Genomic DNA, 18,860 nt, shown 5'->3' with positions numbered 1-18,860 from the left:
AGACACTCAGAAAAACTCACACAGTATCACACACGCACACATATACACACACTCAGAAACACTCACACAGTGTCACACATACACACACATTCAGAAACACTCACACAGTGTCACACACACACGTATACACAAACTCAGAAACAGTCACACACTGTCTCACACACACACACTTATACACACACTCAGAATCACTCACACAGTGTCACACACACACACACATACACACACTCAGTAACATTCACACAGTGTCACACACACATATATACACACACTCAGAAACACAGACAGTGTCACACACACACGTATACACACACTCAGAAACACAGCCAGTGTCACAAACACATGTATACACACATTCAGGAACACTCACACAGTGTCACACACACACATATATACACATACTCAGAAACACAGACAGTATCACTCACACACACACGTATTCACACAATCAGAAACACACACAGTGTCACGCACACACATATATACACACACTCAGAAACACAGACAGTGTCACACACACACATATATATACACACACTCAGAAACACACACAGTGTCACACACGCACATATATACAGACACTCAGAAACACTCACACAGTGTCATTCACACACACATATATACGCACACTCAGAAACACAGACAGTGTCACACACACACATATATACACACACTCAGAAACACAGACAGTGTCACACACACACATATATACAGACAATCAGAAACACTCACACAGTGTCACACACACACACACACACATATATACACACACTCAGAAACACTCACACAGTGTCACACACACACACGTATACACACACTCAGAAACACTCACACAGTGTCACACACACACACACGTATATACACTCTCAGAAACACTCACACAGTGTCACACACACACATATATAAACATACTCAGAAACACTCATACAGTGTCACACACACACACACACAAACACTCAGAAACACTCATACAGTGTCACACACACACACATATATACACACTCAGAAACACTCACACAGTGTCAAACACACACACGTATACTCTCACTCAGAAACACTCACACCGTGTCACACACACACATATACATACACTCATAAACACAGATAGTATCACACACACATGTATACACACATTCAGAAACACAGACCGTGTCACACACACACATATACACACACTCAGAAACACAGACAGTGTCACACACACACATGTATACACACACTCAGAAACACTCACACAATGTCACACACACACATGTAAGCGCACACTGTGAAACACTCACACAGTGTCACACACACACATGTATACAGACTCTCAGAAAAACTCGCACAGTGTCACACACACACACACGTATACACACACTCAGAAACACTCACACAGTGTCATACACACACACACATCTACACACACTCAGAAACACTCACAGTGTCACACACACACATATATACACACACTCAGAAACACTCACACAGTGTCACACACACACGTATACACACACTCAGAAACACTCACACAGTGTCACACACACCCACACACACATACACACACTCAGAAACACTCACACAGTGTCACACACACACACGTATACACACACTCAGAAACACTCACACAGTGTCACACTCACACACACATACACACACTCAGAAACACTCACGCAGTGTCACACACACACACGTATACACACACTCAGAAACACGCACACAGTGTCACACACACACATATACATACACTCAGAAACACAGATAGTATCACACACACACGTATACACACACTCAGAAACATAGACAGTGTCACACACACATGCATACACACACTCAGAAACACTCACACAGTGTCACACACACACATACACACACTCAGAAACACTCACACAGTGTCACACACACACACGTATACACACACTCAGAAACACAGATAGTATCACACACACACGTATACACACACTCAGAAACACAGACAGTGTCACACACACACACATGTATACACACACTCAGAAACACTCACACAGTGTCACTCACACACATGTAAGCGCACACTGTGAAACACTCACACAGTTTCACACACACACATGTATACAGACACTCAGAAACACTTGCACAGTGTCACACACACACACGTATACACACACTCAGAAACACTCACACGGTGTCATACACACACACACACGTATACACACACTCAGAAACACTCACAGTGTCACACACACACATATATACACACGCTCAGAAACACTCACACAGTGTCACACACACACACGTATACACACACTCAGAAACACTCACACAGTGTCACACACACCCACACACACATACACACACTCAGAAACACTCACACAGTGTCACACACACACACACAAACACACACTCAGAAACACTCACACAGTGTCACACACACACATATACATACACTCAGAAACACAGATAGTATCACACACACACGTATACACACACTCAGAAACTTACACAGTGTCACACACACATGTATACACACACTCAGAAACACAGACAGTGTCACACACACACATATACACACACTCAGAAACATAGACAGTGTCACACACACACATATACACACACTCAGAAACATAGACAGTGTCACACACACACATATACACACACTCAGAAACACTCACACAGTGTCACTCAAACACATGTAAGCGCACACTGTGAAACACTCACACAGTGTCACACACACACATGTATACACACACTCAGAAACACTCACACAGTGTCACACACACACATATATACACACACTCAGAAACACAGACATTGTCACACACACACATATATACACACACTCAGAAACACAGACAGTGTCACACACACACAAGTATACAGACACTCAGAAACACTCACACAGTGTCACACACACACACATATATACACACACTCAGAAACACAGACAGTGTCACACACACACACATATATACACACACTCAGAAACACAGACAGTGTCACACACACACACATATATACAGACACTCAGAAAAACTCACACAGTATCACACACGCACACATATACACACACTCAGAAACACTCACACAGTGTCACACATACACACACATTCAGAAACACTCACACAGTGTCACACACACACACGTATACACAAACTCAGAAACAGTCACACACAGTCTCACACACACACACTTATACACACACTCAGAATCACTCACACAATGTCACACACACACACACATACACACACTCAGTAACATTCACACAGTGTCACACACACATATATACACACACTCAGAAACACAGACAGTGTCACACACACACGTATACACACACTCAGAAACACAGCCAGTGTCACAAACACATGTATACACACATTCAGGAACACTCACACAGTGTCACACACACACATATATACACATACTCAGAAACACAGACAGTATCACTCACACACACACGTATCCACACAATCAGAAACACACACAGTGTCACGCACACACATGTATACACACACTCAGAAACACTCACACAGTGTCACACACACACATATATACACACACTCAGAAACACAGACAGTGTCACACACACACATATATACACACACTCAGAAACACAGACAGTGTCACACACGCACATATATACAGACACTCAGAAACACTCACACAGTGTCATTCACACACACATATATACGCACACTCAGAAACACAGACAGTGTCACACACACACATATATACACACACTCAGAAACACAGACAGTGTCACACACACACATATATACAGACAATCAGAAACACTCACACAGTGTCACACACACACACACACACACATATATACACACACTCAGAAACACTCACACAGTGTCACACACACACACGTATACACACACTCAGAAACACTCACACAGTGTCACACACACACACACGTATATACACTCTCAGAAACACTCACACAGTGTCACACACACACATATATAAACACACTCAGAAACACTCACACAGTGTCTCACACACACACACACACACACTCAGAAACACTCATACAGTGTCACACACACACACATATATACACACTCAGAAACACTCACACAGTGTCACACACACACACATACACACACTCAGAAACACTCACGCAGTGTCACACACACACACGTATACTCTCACTCAGAAACACTCACACCGTGTCACACACACACATATACATACACTCATAAACACAGATAGTATCACACACACATGTATACACACATTCAGAAACACAGACCGTGTCACACACACACATATACACACACTCAGAAACACAGACAGTGTCACACACACATGTATACACACACTCAGAAACACTCACACAATGTCACACACACACATGTAAGTGCACACTGTGAAACACTCACACAGTGTCACACACACACATGTATACAGACTCTCAGAAACACTCGCACAGTGTCACACACACACACACGTATACACACACTCAGAAACACTCACACAGTGTCATACACACACACACATCTACACACACTCAGAAACACTCAGTGTCACACACACACATGTATACACACACTCAGAAACACTCACACAGTGTCACACACACACACGTATACACACACTCAGAAACACTCACACAGTGTCACACACGCCCACACACACATACACACACTCAGAAACACTCACACAGTGTCACACACACACACACACACACACACTCAGAAACACTCACGCAGTGTCACAACACACACATATACACACACTCAGAAACACGCACACAGTGTCACACATACACATATACATACACTCAGAAACACATATAGTATCACACACACACGTATACACACACTCAGAAACATAGACAGTGTCACACACACATGTATACACACACTCAGAAACACTCACACAGTGTCACACACACACATACACACACTCAGAAACACTCACGCAGTGTCACACACACACACACGTATACACACACTCAGAAACACTCACACCGTGTCACACACACACATATACATACACTCAGAAACACAGATAGTATCACACACACACGTATACACACACTCAGAAACACAGGCAGTGTCACACACACACGTATACACACACTCAGAAACACAGACCGTGTCACACACACATATACACACACTCAGAAACACAGACAGTGTCACACACACACACATGTATACACACACTCAGAAACACTCACACAGTGTCACTCACACACATGTAAGCGCACACTGTGAAACACTCACACAGTGTCACACACACACATGTATACAGACACTCAGAAACACTCGCACAGTGTCACACACACACACGTATACTCACACTCAGAAACACTCACACAGTGTCATACACACACACACGTATACACACACTCAGGAACACTCACAGTGTCACACACACACATATATACACACGCTCAGAAACACACACAGTGTCACACACACACACGTATACACACACTCAGAAACACTCACACAGTGTCACACACACCCACACACACAAACACACACTCAGAAACACTCACACAGTGTCACACACACACACACGTATACACACACTCAGAAACACTCACACAGTGTCACACACACACATATACATACACTCAGAAACACAGATAGTATCACACACACACGTATACACACACTCAGAAACATAGACAGTGTCACACACACATGTATGCACACACTCAGAAACACAGACAGTGTCACACACACACATATACACACACTCAGAAACATAGACAGTGTCACACACACACATATACACACACTCAGAAACATAGACAGTGTCACACACACACGTATACACACACTCAGAAACACTCACACAGTGTCACTCACACACATGTAAGCGCACACTGTGAAACACTCACACAGTGTCCCACACACACGTATACACACACTCAGAAACACAGACCGTGTCACACACACATATACACACACTCAGAAACACTCACACAGTGTCACACACACACATATATACCCACACTCAGAAACACAGACAGTGTCACACACACACATATATACACACACTCAGAAACACAGACAATGTCACACACACACATATATACACACACTCAGAAACACAGACAGTGTCACACACACACATATACACACACTCAGAAACACAGACAGTGTCACACACACACACATGTATACACACACTCAGAAACACTCACACAGTGTCACACACACACATGTATACGCACACTCAGAAACACTCACACCGTGTCACACACACATATACATACACTCAGAAACACAGATAGTATCACACACACGTATACACACACTCAGAAACACAGACAGTGTCACACACACACGTATACACACACTCAGAAACACTCACGCAGTGTCACACACACACATGTATACGCACTCTCAGAAACACTCACACAGTGTCACACACACATATACATACACTCAGAAACACAGATAGTATCACACACACGTATACACACACTCAGAAACACAGACAGTGTTACACACACACGTATACACACACTCAGAAACACTCACACATTGTCTCTCACACACATGTAAGCTCACACTGAGAAACACTCACACAGTGTCACACACACACATGTATACACACACTCAGAAACACAGACAGTATCACGCACACACGTATACAGACACTCAGAAACACAGACAGTGTCACACACCCACACATATACACACACTCAGAAACACTCACACAGTGTCACACACACGTATACACACACTCAGAAACACTCACACAGTGTCACACACACGTATACACACACTCAGAAACACTCACACAGTGTCACACACACACACACGTATACATACACTCAGAAACACAGACAGTATCACACACAGATAAACACACTCAGAAACACAGACAGTATCACACACACAGACACATATACACACACTCAGAAACACAGACAGTGTCACACACACACATATACACACACTCAGAAACACAGACAGTGTCACACACACACACGTATACACACACTCAGAAACACTCACACAGTGTCACTTACACACATGTAAGCGCACTCTGAGAAACACTCACACAGTGTCACACACACACATGTATACACACACTCAGAAACACAGACAGTATCACACACACACGTATACAGACACTCAGAAACACAGACAGTGTCACACACACACACGTGTACACACTCAGAAACACAGACAGTGTCACACATATACGCACACTCAGAAACACAGACAGTGTCACACACACACACGTATACACACACTCAGAAACACTCACACAGTGTCACACACACTCAGAAACACTCACACAGTGTCACACGCACACACACGTATACACACACTCAGAAACACAGACAGTATCACACACACACACACATATACACACACTCAGAAACACAGACAGTGTCACACACACACGTATACACACACTCAGAAACACAGACAGTGTCACAAACACACATATACACACAGTCAGAAACACTCACACAGTGTCACACACACACACACACGTATACACACACTCAGAAACACTCACTTAGTGTCACACATACTCACACAGTTTCACATACACACAAACACACAGTGTCACATACACACGCCCATGCAGTGCCACGTGCACACACACACACAGTGTCACATACACACACGCACAGTGTCACGTGCACACACGCACAGTGTCACGTACACACACACACACACACACACACACACACAGTGTCACATACACACACACACACACACACACACAGAGTGTTTCATACACACAAACACACAGTGTCACATACACACACACACACACACACACACACACACACAGTGTCACGTACACACACACATGCACATGGACATACTGTGACACACAAACAGATACACACACTTTCACCCACAAACACAGACTCACACACTGTCACACTCACAAGTTTCTGAGAGAGTAGAATGGGTAAGATTAGGTGCATACCTGTTTTGGTATGCACTGGTCTGACAAACATGAGCTATGCCAGTGATGCAATAGTTGCAGTTAAAGGTGTTACTCTCAGATGTAACATTGCAATGTGGATCTTGCTTGGTCTGTTCACATTTGAGAATTAGGGATTTCACAATGCATATCATTCATTCAGCTAGACCGTTAGATCTGGGATAATGAGAAGAAGAAGTGGTGTGATCAAGATACCACTTCTCACATATATCCTGAAACGGCTTACGAATAAATTGCAGACCATTATCTGTAACGACCTCCCCTAGACCCACCAAATAAACTGAAAATAATACTTAGAGTGCGCCTGACATTTTGCGCAATTGTCAGATAATAGGGTACTTGGTAAAGTAATCAATAATGATGATGAGTCTGTGCAATGGACATGAAAGAGGTTGGATGTAATTTTGGACCAAGGATGGGTAGGAACTTCATGCAGAATCAATGGTTCTTTGTGCTGACTTGGCGTATGTTCTTGACATATGTCAAGTGCCTCACACCTCTTGACAACATCTTCAATGTCATTGTTCATACCTGGCCAATAGACTGTCTCCCTTGCGAGTCTTCTCATCCAAACTGTGCCCATGTGTGAGTAATGAAGTTGTTGAAGAATATCAGGTCATGAATATTCCGGTATGATGACCTGTCTGCTTTAAAAATTACTCCCTGGGAGATGCCTAGCTCGTCCTGGTAAAACCAAAATTGTCTCACACGTTCGCTGAATTGAATCAGGCCATCCTTCAGTGATAGTTTTCCACAATTTCTGTAGTGTGGAATCTTTTGCCATTTCTCCTTGTAGCTGCTGGCATTTGCCTAGTGCAAATTGTACCAGATCAGTTGATGGACTTGCAATCTCCTGCAAGTGCAACATTGCAGCTCCCTTGAAACTGCCAATTTTGTCAAAACAGTCTAGATATTTCAATGTTAGAACATGAACCGAGGCAATAAGAGTAATTTCTGAGGTTGATCTGCCTTGTGATGTCCAACTAATTCCATGGATTGTTGCTAGTCGTCCCATCCTCTGTCATTGAACTACAGGATGCAGAGGATGCTTGTGTCTGCGCACACTCAGAGACCGAGCTCCAAGCCATCGTCAACACCTTCGCCGAAGTTTATGAGAGTATGGGCCTTGCACTAAACATCCATAAAACAAAGGTTCTCTGCTGACCTGCCCACTCCACACTGCACTGCTGTCTCACCACCCACCACCCCATCCCCAGTTATCAAATTCCACAACGAGGCCTTGGTAAACGTAGACCAATTTCTGTACCTTGCCCACTGTCAATAAGGGCACACACTGATGACAAGCTTCAACACCGCCTTCAGTGTGCCAGCAAAGCCTTCAGCTGCCTGAGGAAGAGAGTATTTGAAGACCAGGAACTCAAACCACCAAGCTCATGGTCTACAGAGTTTTAGTGATGCACACCCTCCTATATGGCTCAGAGAAATAAGTGCAGCAGGCACCTCAAAACTCCGGAGAAGTACCACCAGCACTGTCTCCGCAAGATCCTGCAAACCCACTGGCAGGATAGGTGCACCAAGGTCAGTGTTCTCACTCAGGCCAACATCCCCAGCATTGAAGCATTGACCACACTAGATCAGCTCCACTGGGCGGGTCACATCATCCACATGCCTGACACAAGACTACTGAAATGAACACTCTACTTGACACAGCAAGCGAGGTCCAAGAAGACAGAGGAAACGTTTCAAGGACACCCTCAAAGCAGAAAAGAAAATTAAAAAGAAAATCTAGAACATGTTAGCTGTTTAAGATTTACAGGACTAATTTGTGAAACACACAATGCAGGAAATATGAATATCTCCCTTTGACATTCAATAGCATTACCATTGCTGAATCCCCCACTATCAACACCCTGGGGGTTACCATTGACCCGAAACTGAACTGGACTAGCCATATAAACACGGTAGCTACAAGAATAGGTCTGAAAGTGGAAATTCTGAGTGAGTAACTCAACTCCTGACTCCCCAAAGTCTGCCCACCATCCACAAGGCACAAGTCAGGAGTCTGATGGAATACTCCCCACTTGCCTGGATGAGTGCAGCTCCCACAACACTCAAGAAACTTGATACAATCCAGGACAAAGCAGCCCACTTGATTGGCACCCCATCCAGCACTGACATATAGGTCAGCAGTGTGTGTACCATCTACAAGATGCACTGCAGCAACTCACTAAACCTCCTTCAACAGTACCTTCCAAATCTGCAACCTCTACCTCCTAGAAGAACAAGGGCAGCAGATAGATGGGAACACCACCACCTGCAAATTCCCCTCCAAGCCACACACCATCCTGACTTGGAAATATATCACCGTTCCTTCACTGTCGCTGGGTCAAAATGCTGGAACTCCCTCCCCAATAGCACTGTGGGTGTACCTGCAGCAGATGGACTGCAGCAGTTCAAGAAGGCAGCTCACCACCACCTTCATACAGACAATCAGGGATGTGCAATAAATGCTGGCCTAGCCAGAGACCCTCACATCCCAAAAACAAATTTTTAAAAAGCCGGTTTGTACTCGTTAATTCCCTCTCTCCCAACACCCCAGGGTTTGAACTGATTCCCAACATTTCTTCAATATTTGTGCAATGACTGTGGAGAAACATTCTTCTGATGGCAATAATTTATTGGTGAGTTGGGAGGCCAATTGATTACATTTCATAGTCTGACTTATCACTTTGTTTAATTCCCTATGCAATATCCCACAAACACTCACGTGGAACTCACACACACTCATACGTAAACACATTTACATGCATTCTCACGCATAGACTCACAAGTAAACGATGCAAATACACACACTCAAGCAAACACACACACTCACTGACACTTAAACACACTGACACATACAGACACATTGACACACACACACACACAAACTCTAACACACACACACAACAGCAAAATATAGCACCTTTAACATACTACAATGTCCCAAAGGACTTCACAGGAGTACAGTAAAATAAAGGATGACACTGAGCCACATAAGAGATATTAGCTCAGATGACCAAAAGCTTGGTCAAAACTTGTTCACACTCACACTCGCTCACATTCACACTTGCTCACACACTCACACACTTAAACACACACACACACACACACAAATGGGCACATACTTGTTCACACTCACACTTGCTTAAAGATGTGGGAGGTTCATGGTGACCCCCAAGATTTCCATTCAGTGGGGTTATTGGTACCTGGGTAAAAGTATTTTCTTAAAGGAGAAAAGATAGAGAGGCAAAGAGATTTAGGGAGGGAATTCCAGAGCCTGGGGCCCAGGCAACAGAAGGCATGGCTGCCAATGGTGGATAGATTAAAACCGGGGATGCACAAGAGGCCAGAATTAGAGCAGTGTAGCTATATCGGAGGATAGTGACCGAGGCTGGAGGAGATTACAGAGATAGGGAGGATCAAGACCATGGACAGATTTGAAAAGATGGGCAGATTTAGAATCGAGGTCTTGTCTGACCAGGAGCCAATGTAGGTCAGCGAGCACAGGGGTGATAGGGGAATGGGGCTTTGCACAAGATGGGACATGGTCAGCAAAGTTATGGATGATTTCCAGTTTATAGACGTTAGAAAGAGGAAGACCAGCCAAGAGTGTATCAGAACAGTTAAATCTAGAACAACACCAACACTTACACTTACTCGCTCACATTTACACATGTTTACACATTCACAATTGTTCACACTCACACACGCTTACACACACACTCGCTCACATTCACACTTGCTCACACACTCACTCACACTCACACAAACGGGCACATACTTGTTCACACTCACACTCGCTCACATTCACACTTGCTCACACACTCACGCACTCACACACACACACACACACACAAATGGGCACATACTTGATCACACTCACACATGCTTAAAGATGTGGGAGGTTCATGGTGACCCCCAAGATTTCCATTCAGTGGGGTTATTGGTACCTGGGATATGTTTCGCCCAGCTAATGATAACGACTAGTTCTCTGTCTGCCAGGTCACAGAGTGTTGTGAGGACTTTGACATCACTCTCAGGGGTTGTTGGGTCAGCTATAGCGAAGAGCTTGTCTGGTTCCACCAACAGGAGATGGGAGACAATTTTATTCCCTGGAAGAAAAAATAAAGTTTTGAAATGATGAGCAGCCTCCCAGTGACTCTGATTGATGGATAGTCATTAGCTCAGTCAGGTACCAAAGAAAGCTCATAACCTGTCGGATTACCCTCATTACCCTTCAACCCTCACTGCCCTTCGACCCTCGCCACCTTCAGACCCTCACCCTCTCCAATCCTCACCACCTTCCAACCCTCACCACCCTCTGATCCTCACTGCACACTGACTCTCACTGCCCTCTAACTTTCGCCGCCCTTTGACCCTTAGTGTCCTCCGACCTTCACTGCCTGTTGACTGTCACCGCCCTCCGACCGCCACTGCCCTTTGACCCTCACTGCCCTCTGACCCTCACCATACCCTGGTCCTCACAATATTCAGACCCTCCCTCAACCGCCCAACCCTGCGACTCACCTGACCCCCCTTTCTCCCCTGACCTCATGTCTCCCTGTGAATTAACTATTTGCCCAGAAGCATTATTTCAATTCCCTTTATGAAATGTTTTTTTTATCAGAGCGTTGTTTGAGCTGGTTGCTTCTTTCATTGGAAAATTCAACAAATATGCCAAGTTAAGGAAAGTGTGAGGAGAGAGCAGTGCAGCGGGATTAGCTTCGGAGTGCTTCAATAAAGAGCCAGCACAGAGATGCTGGGCTGAAAGGCCTCCTGCTGCGGTGCCTGTATATTTCAAAGACCATTCAGCAGAAAACCTCCTCTGAGCACATTTCCACTCCAGGCAGTATTGAATTTGGTGAATGCAGTGACTCCTGCCCTTGCACAATGCTGATAGAGAGATTTCACCAATCACCTCGCACAGTTCCTTCACAGGACTAACAGAAATGGGCTGAGCAATCTGGAGCCTTGAGCACTACCTGATTTTTTGCCAGGTTGACAACACTGTGAGTTCAGGTATCCACCACCTGCCTCCTCAAACCGTCGCTTGTACTTCTGTCGACCACCCCTCACACGATCCAGGCGCACACCTTTGGGGCAAGAAAACAACAGACACCACAGCCAATAAATGCACAGCAAGATCCCACCAACTGTAAAGTCATTTAATCATCAGTTTACCTATTGTTGCTGATGCCATAAACAGGAGAAATTTTGACCCACACACTGTCAACACATAACTATTTTTTTCATGGGACATTTCACATGCAACAAATAGGTAGGCAGGGAGTTAATTTAACACTCCGCCCATCGCTATAACACAGCTAAACAGCACAGCCATCACCGTAACACTGTGATATACCCCACAACACTCAATGACATCAAATATTCCCAATTCCACTCACTGCAACACCTAGCTCACACCTCTTACTCTAACACTCTGATATACCACACATCCCTCACTGTAACACACTAATATATCCCACATCCCTCACTGTAACACTCTGATATACCCCACACCCCTCACCGTAACACTCTAATATATACCACACTACTCACTGTAACACTCTGATATATCTCACACTCCTTACTCTAACACTTTGATATACCCCACACCCTCACTGTAACACTCTGATATACACCACAGCCCTCACTGTAAAACTCTGATATACCTCACACCCTTCCCTGTAACACTCTAATATATCCCACACTCCTCACTGCAACACTCTAATTTACCCCACATTCCTCACTGTAACACTCTGATAGAGCACACACCCCTCACTGTAACACTCCGATAGACCCCACACCCCTCACGGTAACACTCAAATATATACCACACTCATCGCTGTAACACACTGATATACCCCACACCCCTCACTGTAAAACTCTAATATACCCCACATCCCTCACTGTAACACACTGATATACCTCACACCGCTTACACTAACACTTCGATATAACCCACACCCTCACTGTAACACTCTGATATACACCACAACCCTCACTGTAACACTGTAATATACCCCACACTCCACACTGTAACACCCTTATATATCCCACACCCCTCACTGTAACACTCTGATATATCCCATACCCCTCACTGTAACACGCTGATATACCCCACACCCCTCACTGTAACACTCTAATATACCACACACCCCTCACTGTAACACTCTGATATACCCCACACCCCTCAAAGTAACACTGTGATATGCCCCACACCCCTCACTGTAACACTCTAATATATCTCACACCCCTCAATGTAACATTCTGATATATCCCACACCCCTCACTGTAACACTCTGAAATACCCGAAACCCCTCACTCTAATATACCCCACACCCTTATCTGTAACATTCTAATATATCCCACACTCCTCACTGTAACACTCTAATATACCCCACATCCCTCACTGTAACACTCTGATATACCCCACACCCCTCACCGTAGCACTCTAATATATACCACACTACTCACTGTAACACTATGATATATCTCACACCCCTTACTCTAACACTTTGATATACCCCACACCCTCACTGTAACACTCTGATATACACCACAGCCCTCACTGTAACACTCTGATATACCTCACACCCTTCCCTGTAACACTCTAATATATCCCACACTCCTCACTGCAACACTCTAATTTACCCCACATTCCTCACTGTAACACTCTGATATAGCCCACACCCCTCACTGTAACACTTTGATATAACCCACACCCCTCACTGTAACACTTTGATATATCCCACACCACTCACTGTAACACGCTAATATACCCCACACCCCTCACTGTAACACTCTAATATATCCCACACCCCTCAGTTTAACACTCTAATATACCCCACAGCACTCACTGTAACACTCTGATATACCCCACACTCCTCACTGTAACACTCTGATATAACTCACACACCTCACTGTAACACTCTAATATATCCCACACCCCACACTGTAACACTCTGATATACCCCACACCCCTCACTGTAACACGTTGATATATCCCACACCCCTCACTCTAACACTGTAATATACCCCACATCCCTCACTGTAACACTCTGATATACCTCACACCCCTTAGACTAACACTTTGATATTCCTCACACCCTCATTGTAACACTCTGATATACCCCACATGCTTCACTGTAACACTGAGATATACCCAACACCCCTCACTGTAAAATTCTAAAATACCCCACATCCCTCACTGTAACACTATAATATATCTCACACCCCTCACAGTAGCACTCTGATATATCCCACACCCCTCACTGTAACACTCTGATATACCCCACACACCTCACTGTAACACTCTAATATACCCCACACCCCTCACTCTAATATACCCCACACCCTTCTCTGTAACACTCTAATACATCCCACACTCCTCACTGTAACACTCTAATATACCCAACATCCATCACTGTAACACTCTGATATACCCCACACCCCTCACTGTAACGCTCTAATATATCCCACACCCCTCACTGTAACACTCTAATATACCCCACATCCCTCACGGCAACACTCTAATATATACCACACCCCTCACTGTAAGACTCTGAAATACCCCACACCCCACACTCTAATATACCCCACACCCTTCTCTATAACACTCTAATATATCCCACACTCCTCACTGTAACACTCTAATATACCCCACATCCCTCACTGTAACACTCTAATATATCCCACATCCCTCACTGTATCACTCTAATATATCCCACACCGCTGACTGTAAAACTCTAATATACCACACACCCCTCACTGTAACAATCTGATAAACCCCACACCCCTCACGGTAACACTCTAATATATACCACACTCATCGCTGTAACACACTGATATACCCCACACCCCTCACTGTAAAACTCTAATATACCCCACATCCCTCACTGTAACACTCTGATATACCTCACACCCCTTACTCTAACACTTCGATATACCCCACACCCTCACTGTAACACTCTGATATACACCACAACCCTCACTGTAACACTCTAATATACGCCACACCCCTGACTGTAACACCCTAATATATCCCACACCCCTCACTGTAACACTCTAATATACCCCACATCCCTCTCTGGAACACTCTAATATATCCCACACTGCTCGCTGTAATACTTTGATGTACCCAACACCCCTCACTGTAACACCCTAATATACCCCACATCCATCACTGTAACACATTGATATACCTCACACCCCTTAATCTAACACTTTGATATACCCCAAACCCTCACTGTAACACTCTGATATACCCCATACCCTCACTGTAACAATCTAATATACCCCACACCCCTCAGTGTAACACTCTGATATATCCCACACCCCTCACTGTAACTCTTTAATATACCCCACATCCCTCACTGTAACAGTCTAAAATATCCCACACCCCTCACTGTAACACTCTAATATATCCCACACCCCTAACTGTAACACTCTAATATATCCCACACCCTTCTCTGTAACACTCTAATATACCCCAAATCCCTCACTGTAACACTCTAATATATCCCACACTCCTCACTGTAACACTCTAATATACCCCACACCCCTCACTGTAACACTCTAATATAACCCACATCCCTCACTGTAACACTTTGATATACCCCGCACCACTCACTGTAACACTCTAATATACACCACATCCCTCACTGTAACACTCTGATATACCTCACTCCCCTTAATCTAACACTTTGATATACCCCACACCCTTCTCGGTAACACTCTGATATACCACACGCCCCTCACTGTAAAACTCTAAGATACTCCACACCGCTCACCGAAACACTCTGATGTATCCAACACCCCTAAATGTAACTCTACTATACCCCACATCCCTCACTGTAACACTCTAATATATCCCACATCCCTCACTGTATCACTCTCTGTAACACTCTAATACATCCCACACTCCTCACTGTAACACTCTAATATACCCCACACCCCTCACTGTAACGCTCTAATATATCTCACACCCCTCACTGTAACACTCTAATATACCCCACATCCCTCACGGTAACACTCTAATATATACCACACCCCTCACTGTAAGACTCTGAAATACCCCACACCCCGCACTCTAATATAACCCACACCCTTCTCTGTAACACTCTAATATATCCCACACTCCTCACTGTAACACTCTAATATACCCCACATCCCTCACTGTAACACTCTGATATACCTCAAACCCCTTACTATAACACTTTGATATACCCCTCACACTCACTGTAACACTTTGATATACCCCACACACTCACTGTAACACTTTGATATACCCCACACCCCTCACAGTAACACTTTGATATATCGCACACCCCTCACTGTAACACTATAATATACCCCACACCCCTCACTGTAACACTCTAATATACCCCACACCCCTCACTGTAACACTCTAATATACCCCACTCCCCTCACTGTAACACTCTGATATACCCCACACCCCTCACTGTAACACTCTAATATACCCCACACCCCTCATTGTAACACTCTAATATATTCCACACCCCTCACTGTAACACTCTGATATATCCCACACCCCTCACTGTAACACTCTGATATATCCCACACCCCTCACCGTAACACTCTGTTATACCCCACACCCCTCACTGTAACACTCTGATAACCCCCACCCCCCTCACTGTAACATTCTGATATACCCTTCACTGTAACGCTCAAATATTGCTGATTCCCCTAACGGTTCCCACATAGTATAATCTGCACCCCTTACTCTAACACTCTGATAAAACCTACATTTCTCACTGAAACAAACTGATATAACCAACATCCCTCACTGTAGCACTGTGATAAAAACTACACCCCTCACTGGAACACACTGATATACCCCACACACCTCACTGTAACACTCTGATATATCCCACAATCCTCACTGTAACAATCTGATATACCCCACACCCCTCACTGTAACACTCTGATATACCCCACACCCCTCACTGTAACACCCTGATATACCCCACACCCCTCAATGTAACACTCTAATATACCCCACATCCCTCACTGTAACAGCCTGATATACCCCACACCCCTCAATGTAACACTCTAATATAACCCAAACTCCTCACTGTAACACTCTGATATACCCCACTCCCCTCACAGTAACACTCTAATATACCCCACATCCCTCAATGTAACACTCTAATATATCCCACACCCCTCACTGTAACACTCTGATATATCCCACACCCCTCACTGTAACACTCTGATATACCTCACACACCTCACTCTAATATACCCCAAAACCTTCTCTATAACACTCTAATATACCCCACATCCCTCACTATAACACTCTGATATACCTCTCACCCCTTACTCTAACACTTTGATATACCCCACACCCTCACTGTAACACTTTGATATACCCCACACCCTCACTGTAACACTTTGATATACCCCACACCCTCACTGTAACACTTTGATATACCTCACACCCCTCACAGTAACACTCTGATATATCCCACACACCTCACTGTAACAATCTAATATACCCCACACTCCTCACTGTAACTATCTAATATACCCCACACCCCTCTTTGTAACACCCTAATATACCCCACACCCCTCACTGTAACTGTCTAATATATCCCACACCCCTCACTGTAACACTCTGATATATCCCACACCCATCACTGTAACAAACTGATATACCCCACACCCCTCACTGTAACACTCTAATGTACCCCACACCCCTCACTGTAACACTCTGATATACCCCACACCCCTCACTGTAACACACTAATATATCCCACACCCCTCACTGTAACACTCTGATATATCCGACACCCCTCACGGTAACACTCTAATATACCCCACACCCCTCACTGTAACACTCTGATACACCCCTCACTGTAACATTCAAATATTGCTGATTCCCCTAACGGTTCCCACAAAGTATAATCTGCACCCCTTACTCTAACACTCTT

The 18,860-nt window shown here is 44.4% G+C and overlaps 1 protein-coding gene across 1 annotated transcript in view; it reads right to left on the bottom strand.

Annotated features, from left to right (window-relative positions):
• Positions 1 to 18,860, bottom strand: part of LOC121272604 (estrogen-related receptor gamma-like) — a 336,701-nt gene that overhangs the window by 181,052 nt on the left and 136,789 nt on the right. Inside the window, exons 3-4 of the mRNA XM_041179267.1 lie at positions 12,893 to 12,998; positions 11,856 to 12,034 (exon numbers count right to left, since the gene is read on the bottom strand). Of these exons, the coding sequence (XP_041035201.1) occupies positions 11,856 to 12,034; positions 12,893 to 12,998 (285 nt within the window). The remainder of the gene's footprint in view (positions 1 to 11,855; positions 12,035 to 12,892; positions 12,999 to 18,860) is intronic.

The sequence above is a fragment of the Carcharodon carcharias genome, chromosome 34 (genome assembly GCF_017639515.1).
Source record: "Carcharodon carcharias isolate sCarCar2 chromosome 34, sCarCar2.pri, whole genome shotgun sequence".
Classification (NCBI taxonomy): domain Eukaryota; kingdom Metazoa; phylum Chordata; class Chondrichthyes; order Lamniformes; family Lamnidae; genus Carcharodon; species Carcharodon carcharias.
The sequence above is the reverse complement of the archived record's forward strand: the minus strand, read 5'-3'. Positions and strand labels throughout refer to the sequence as shown.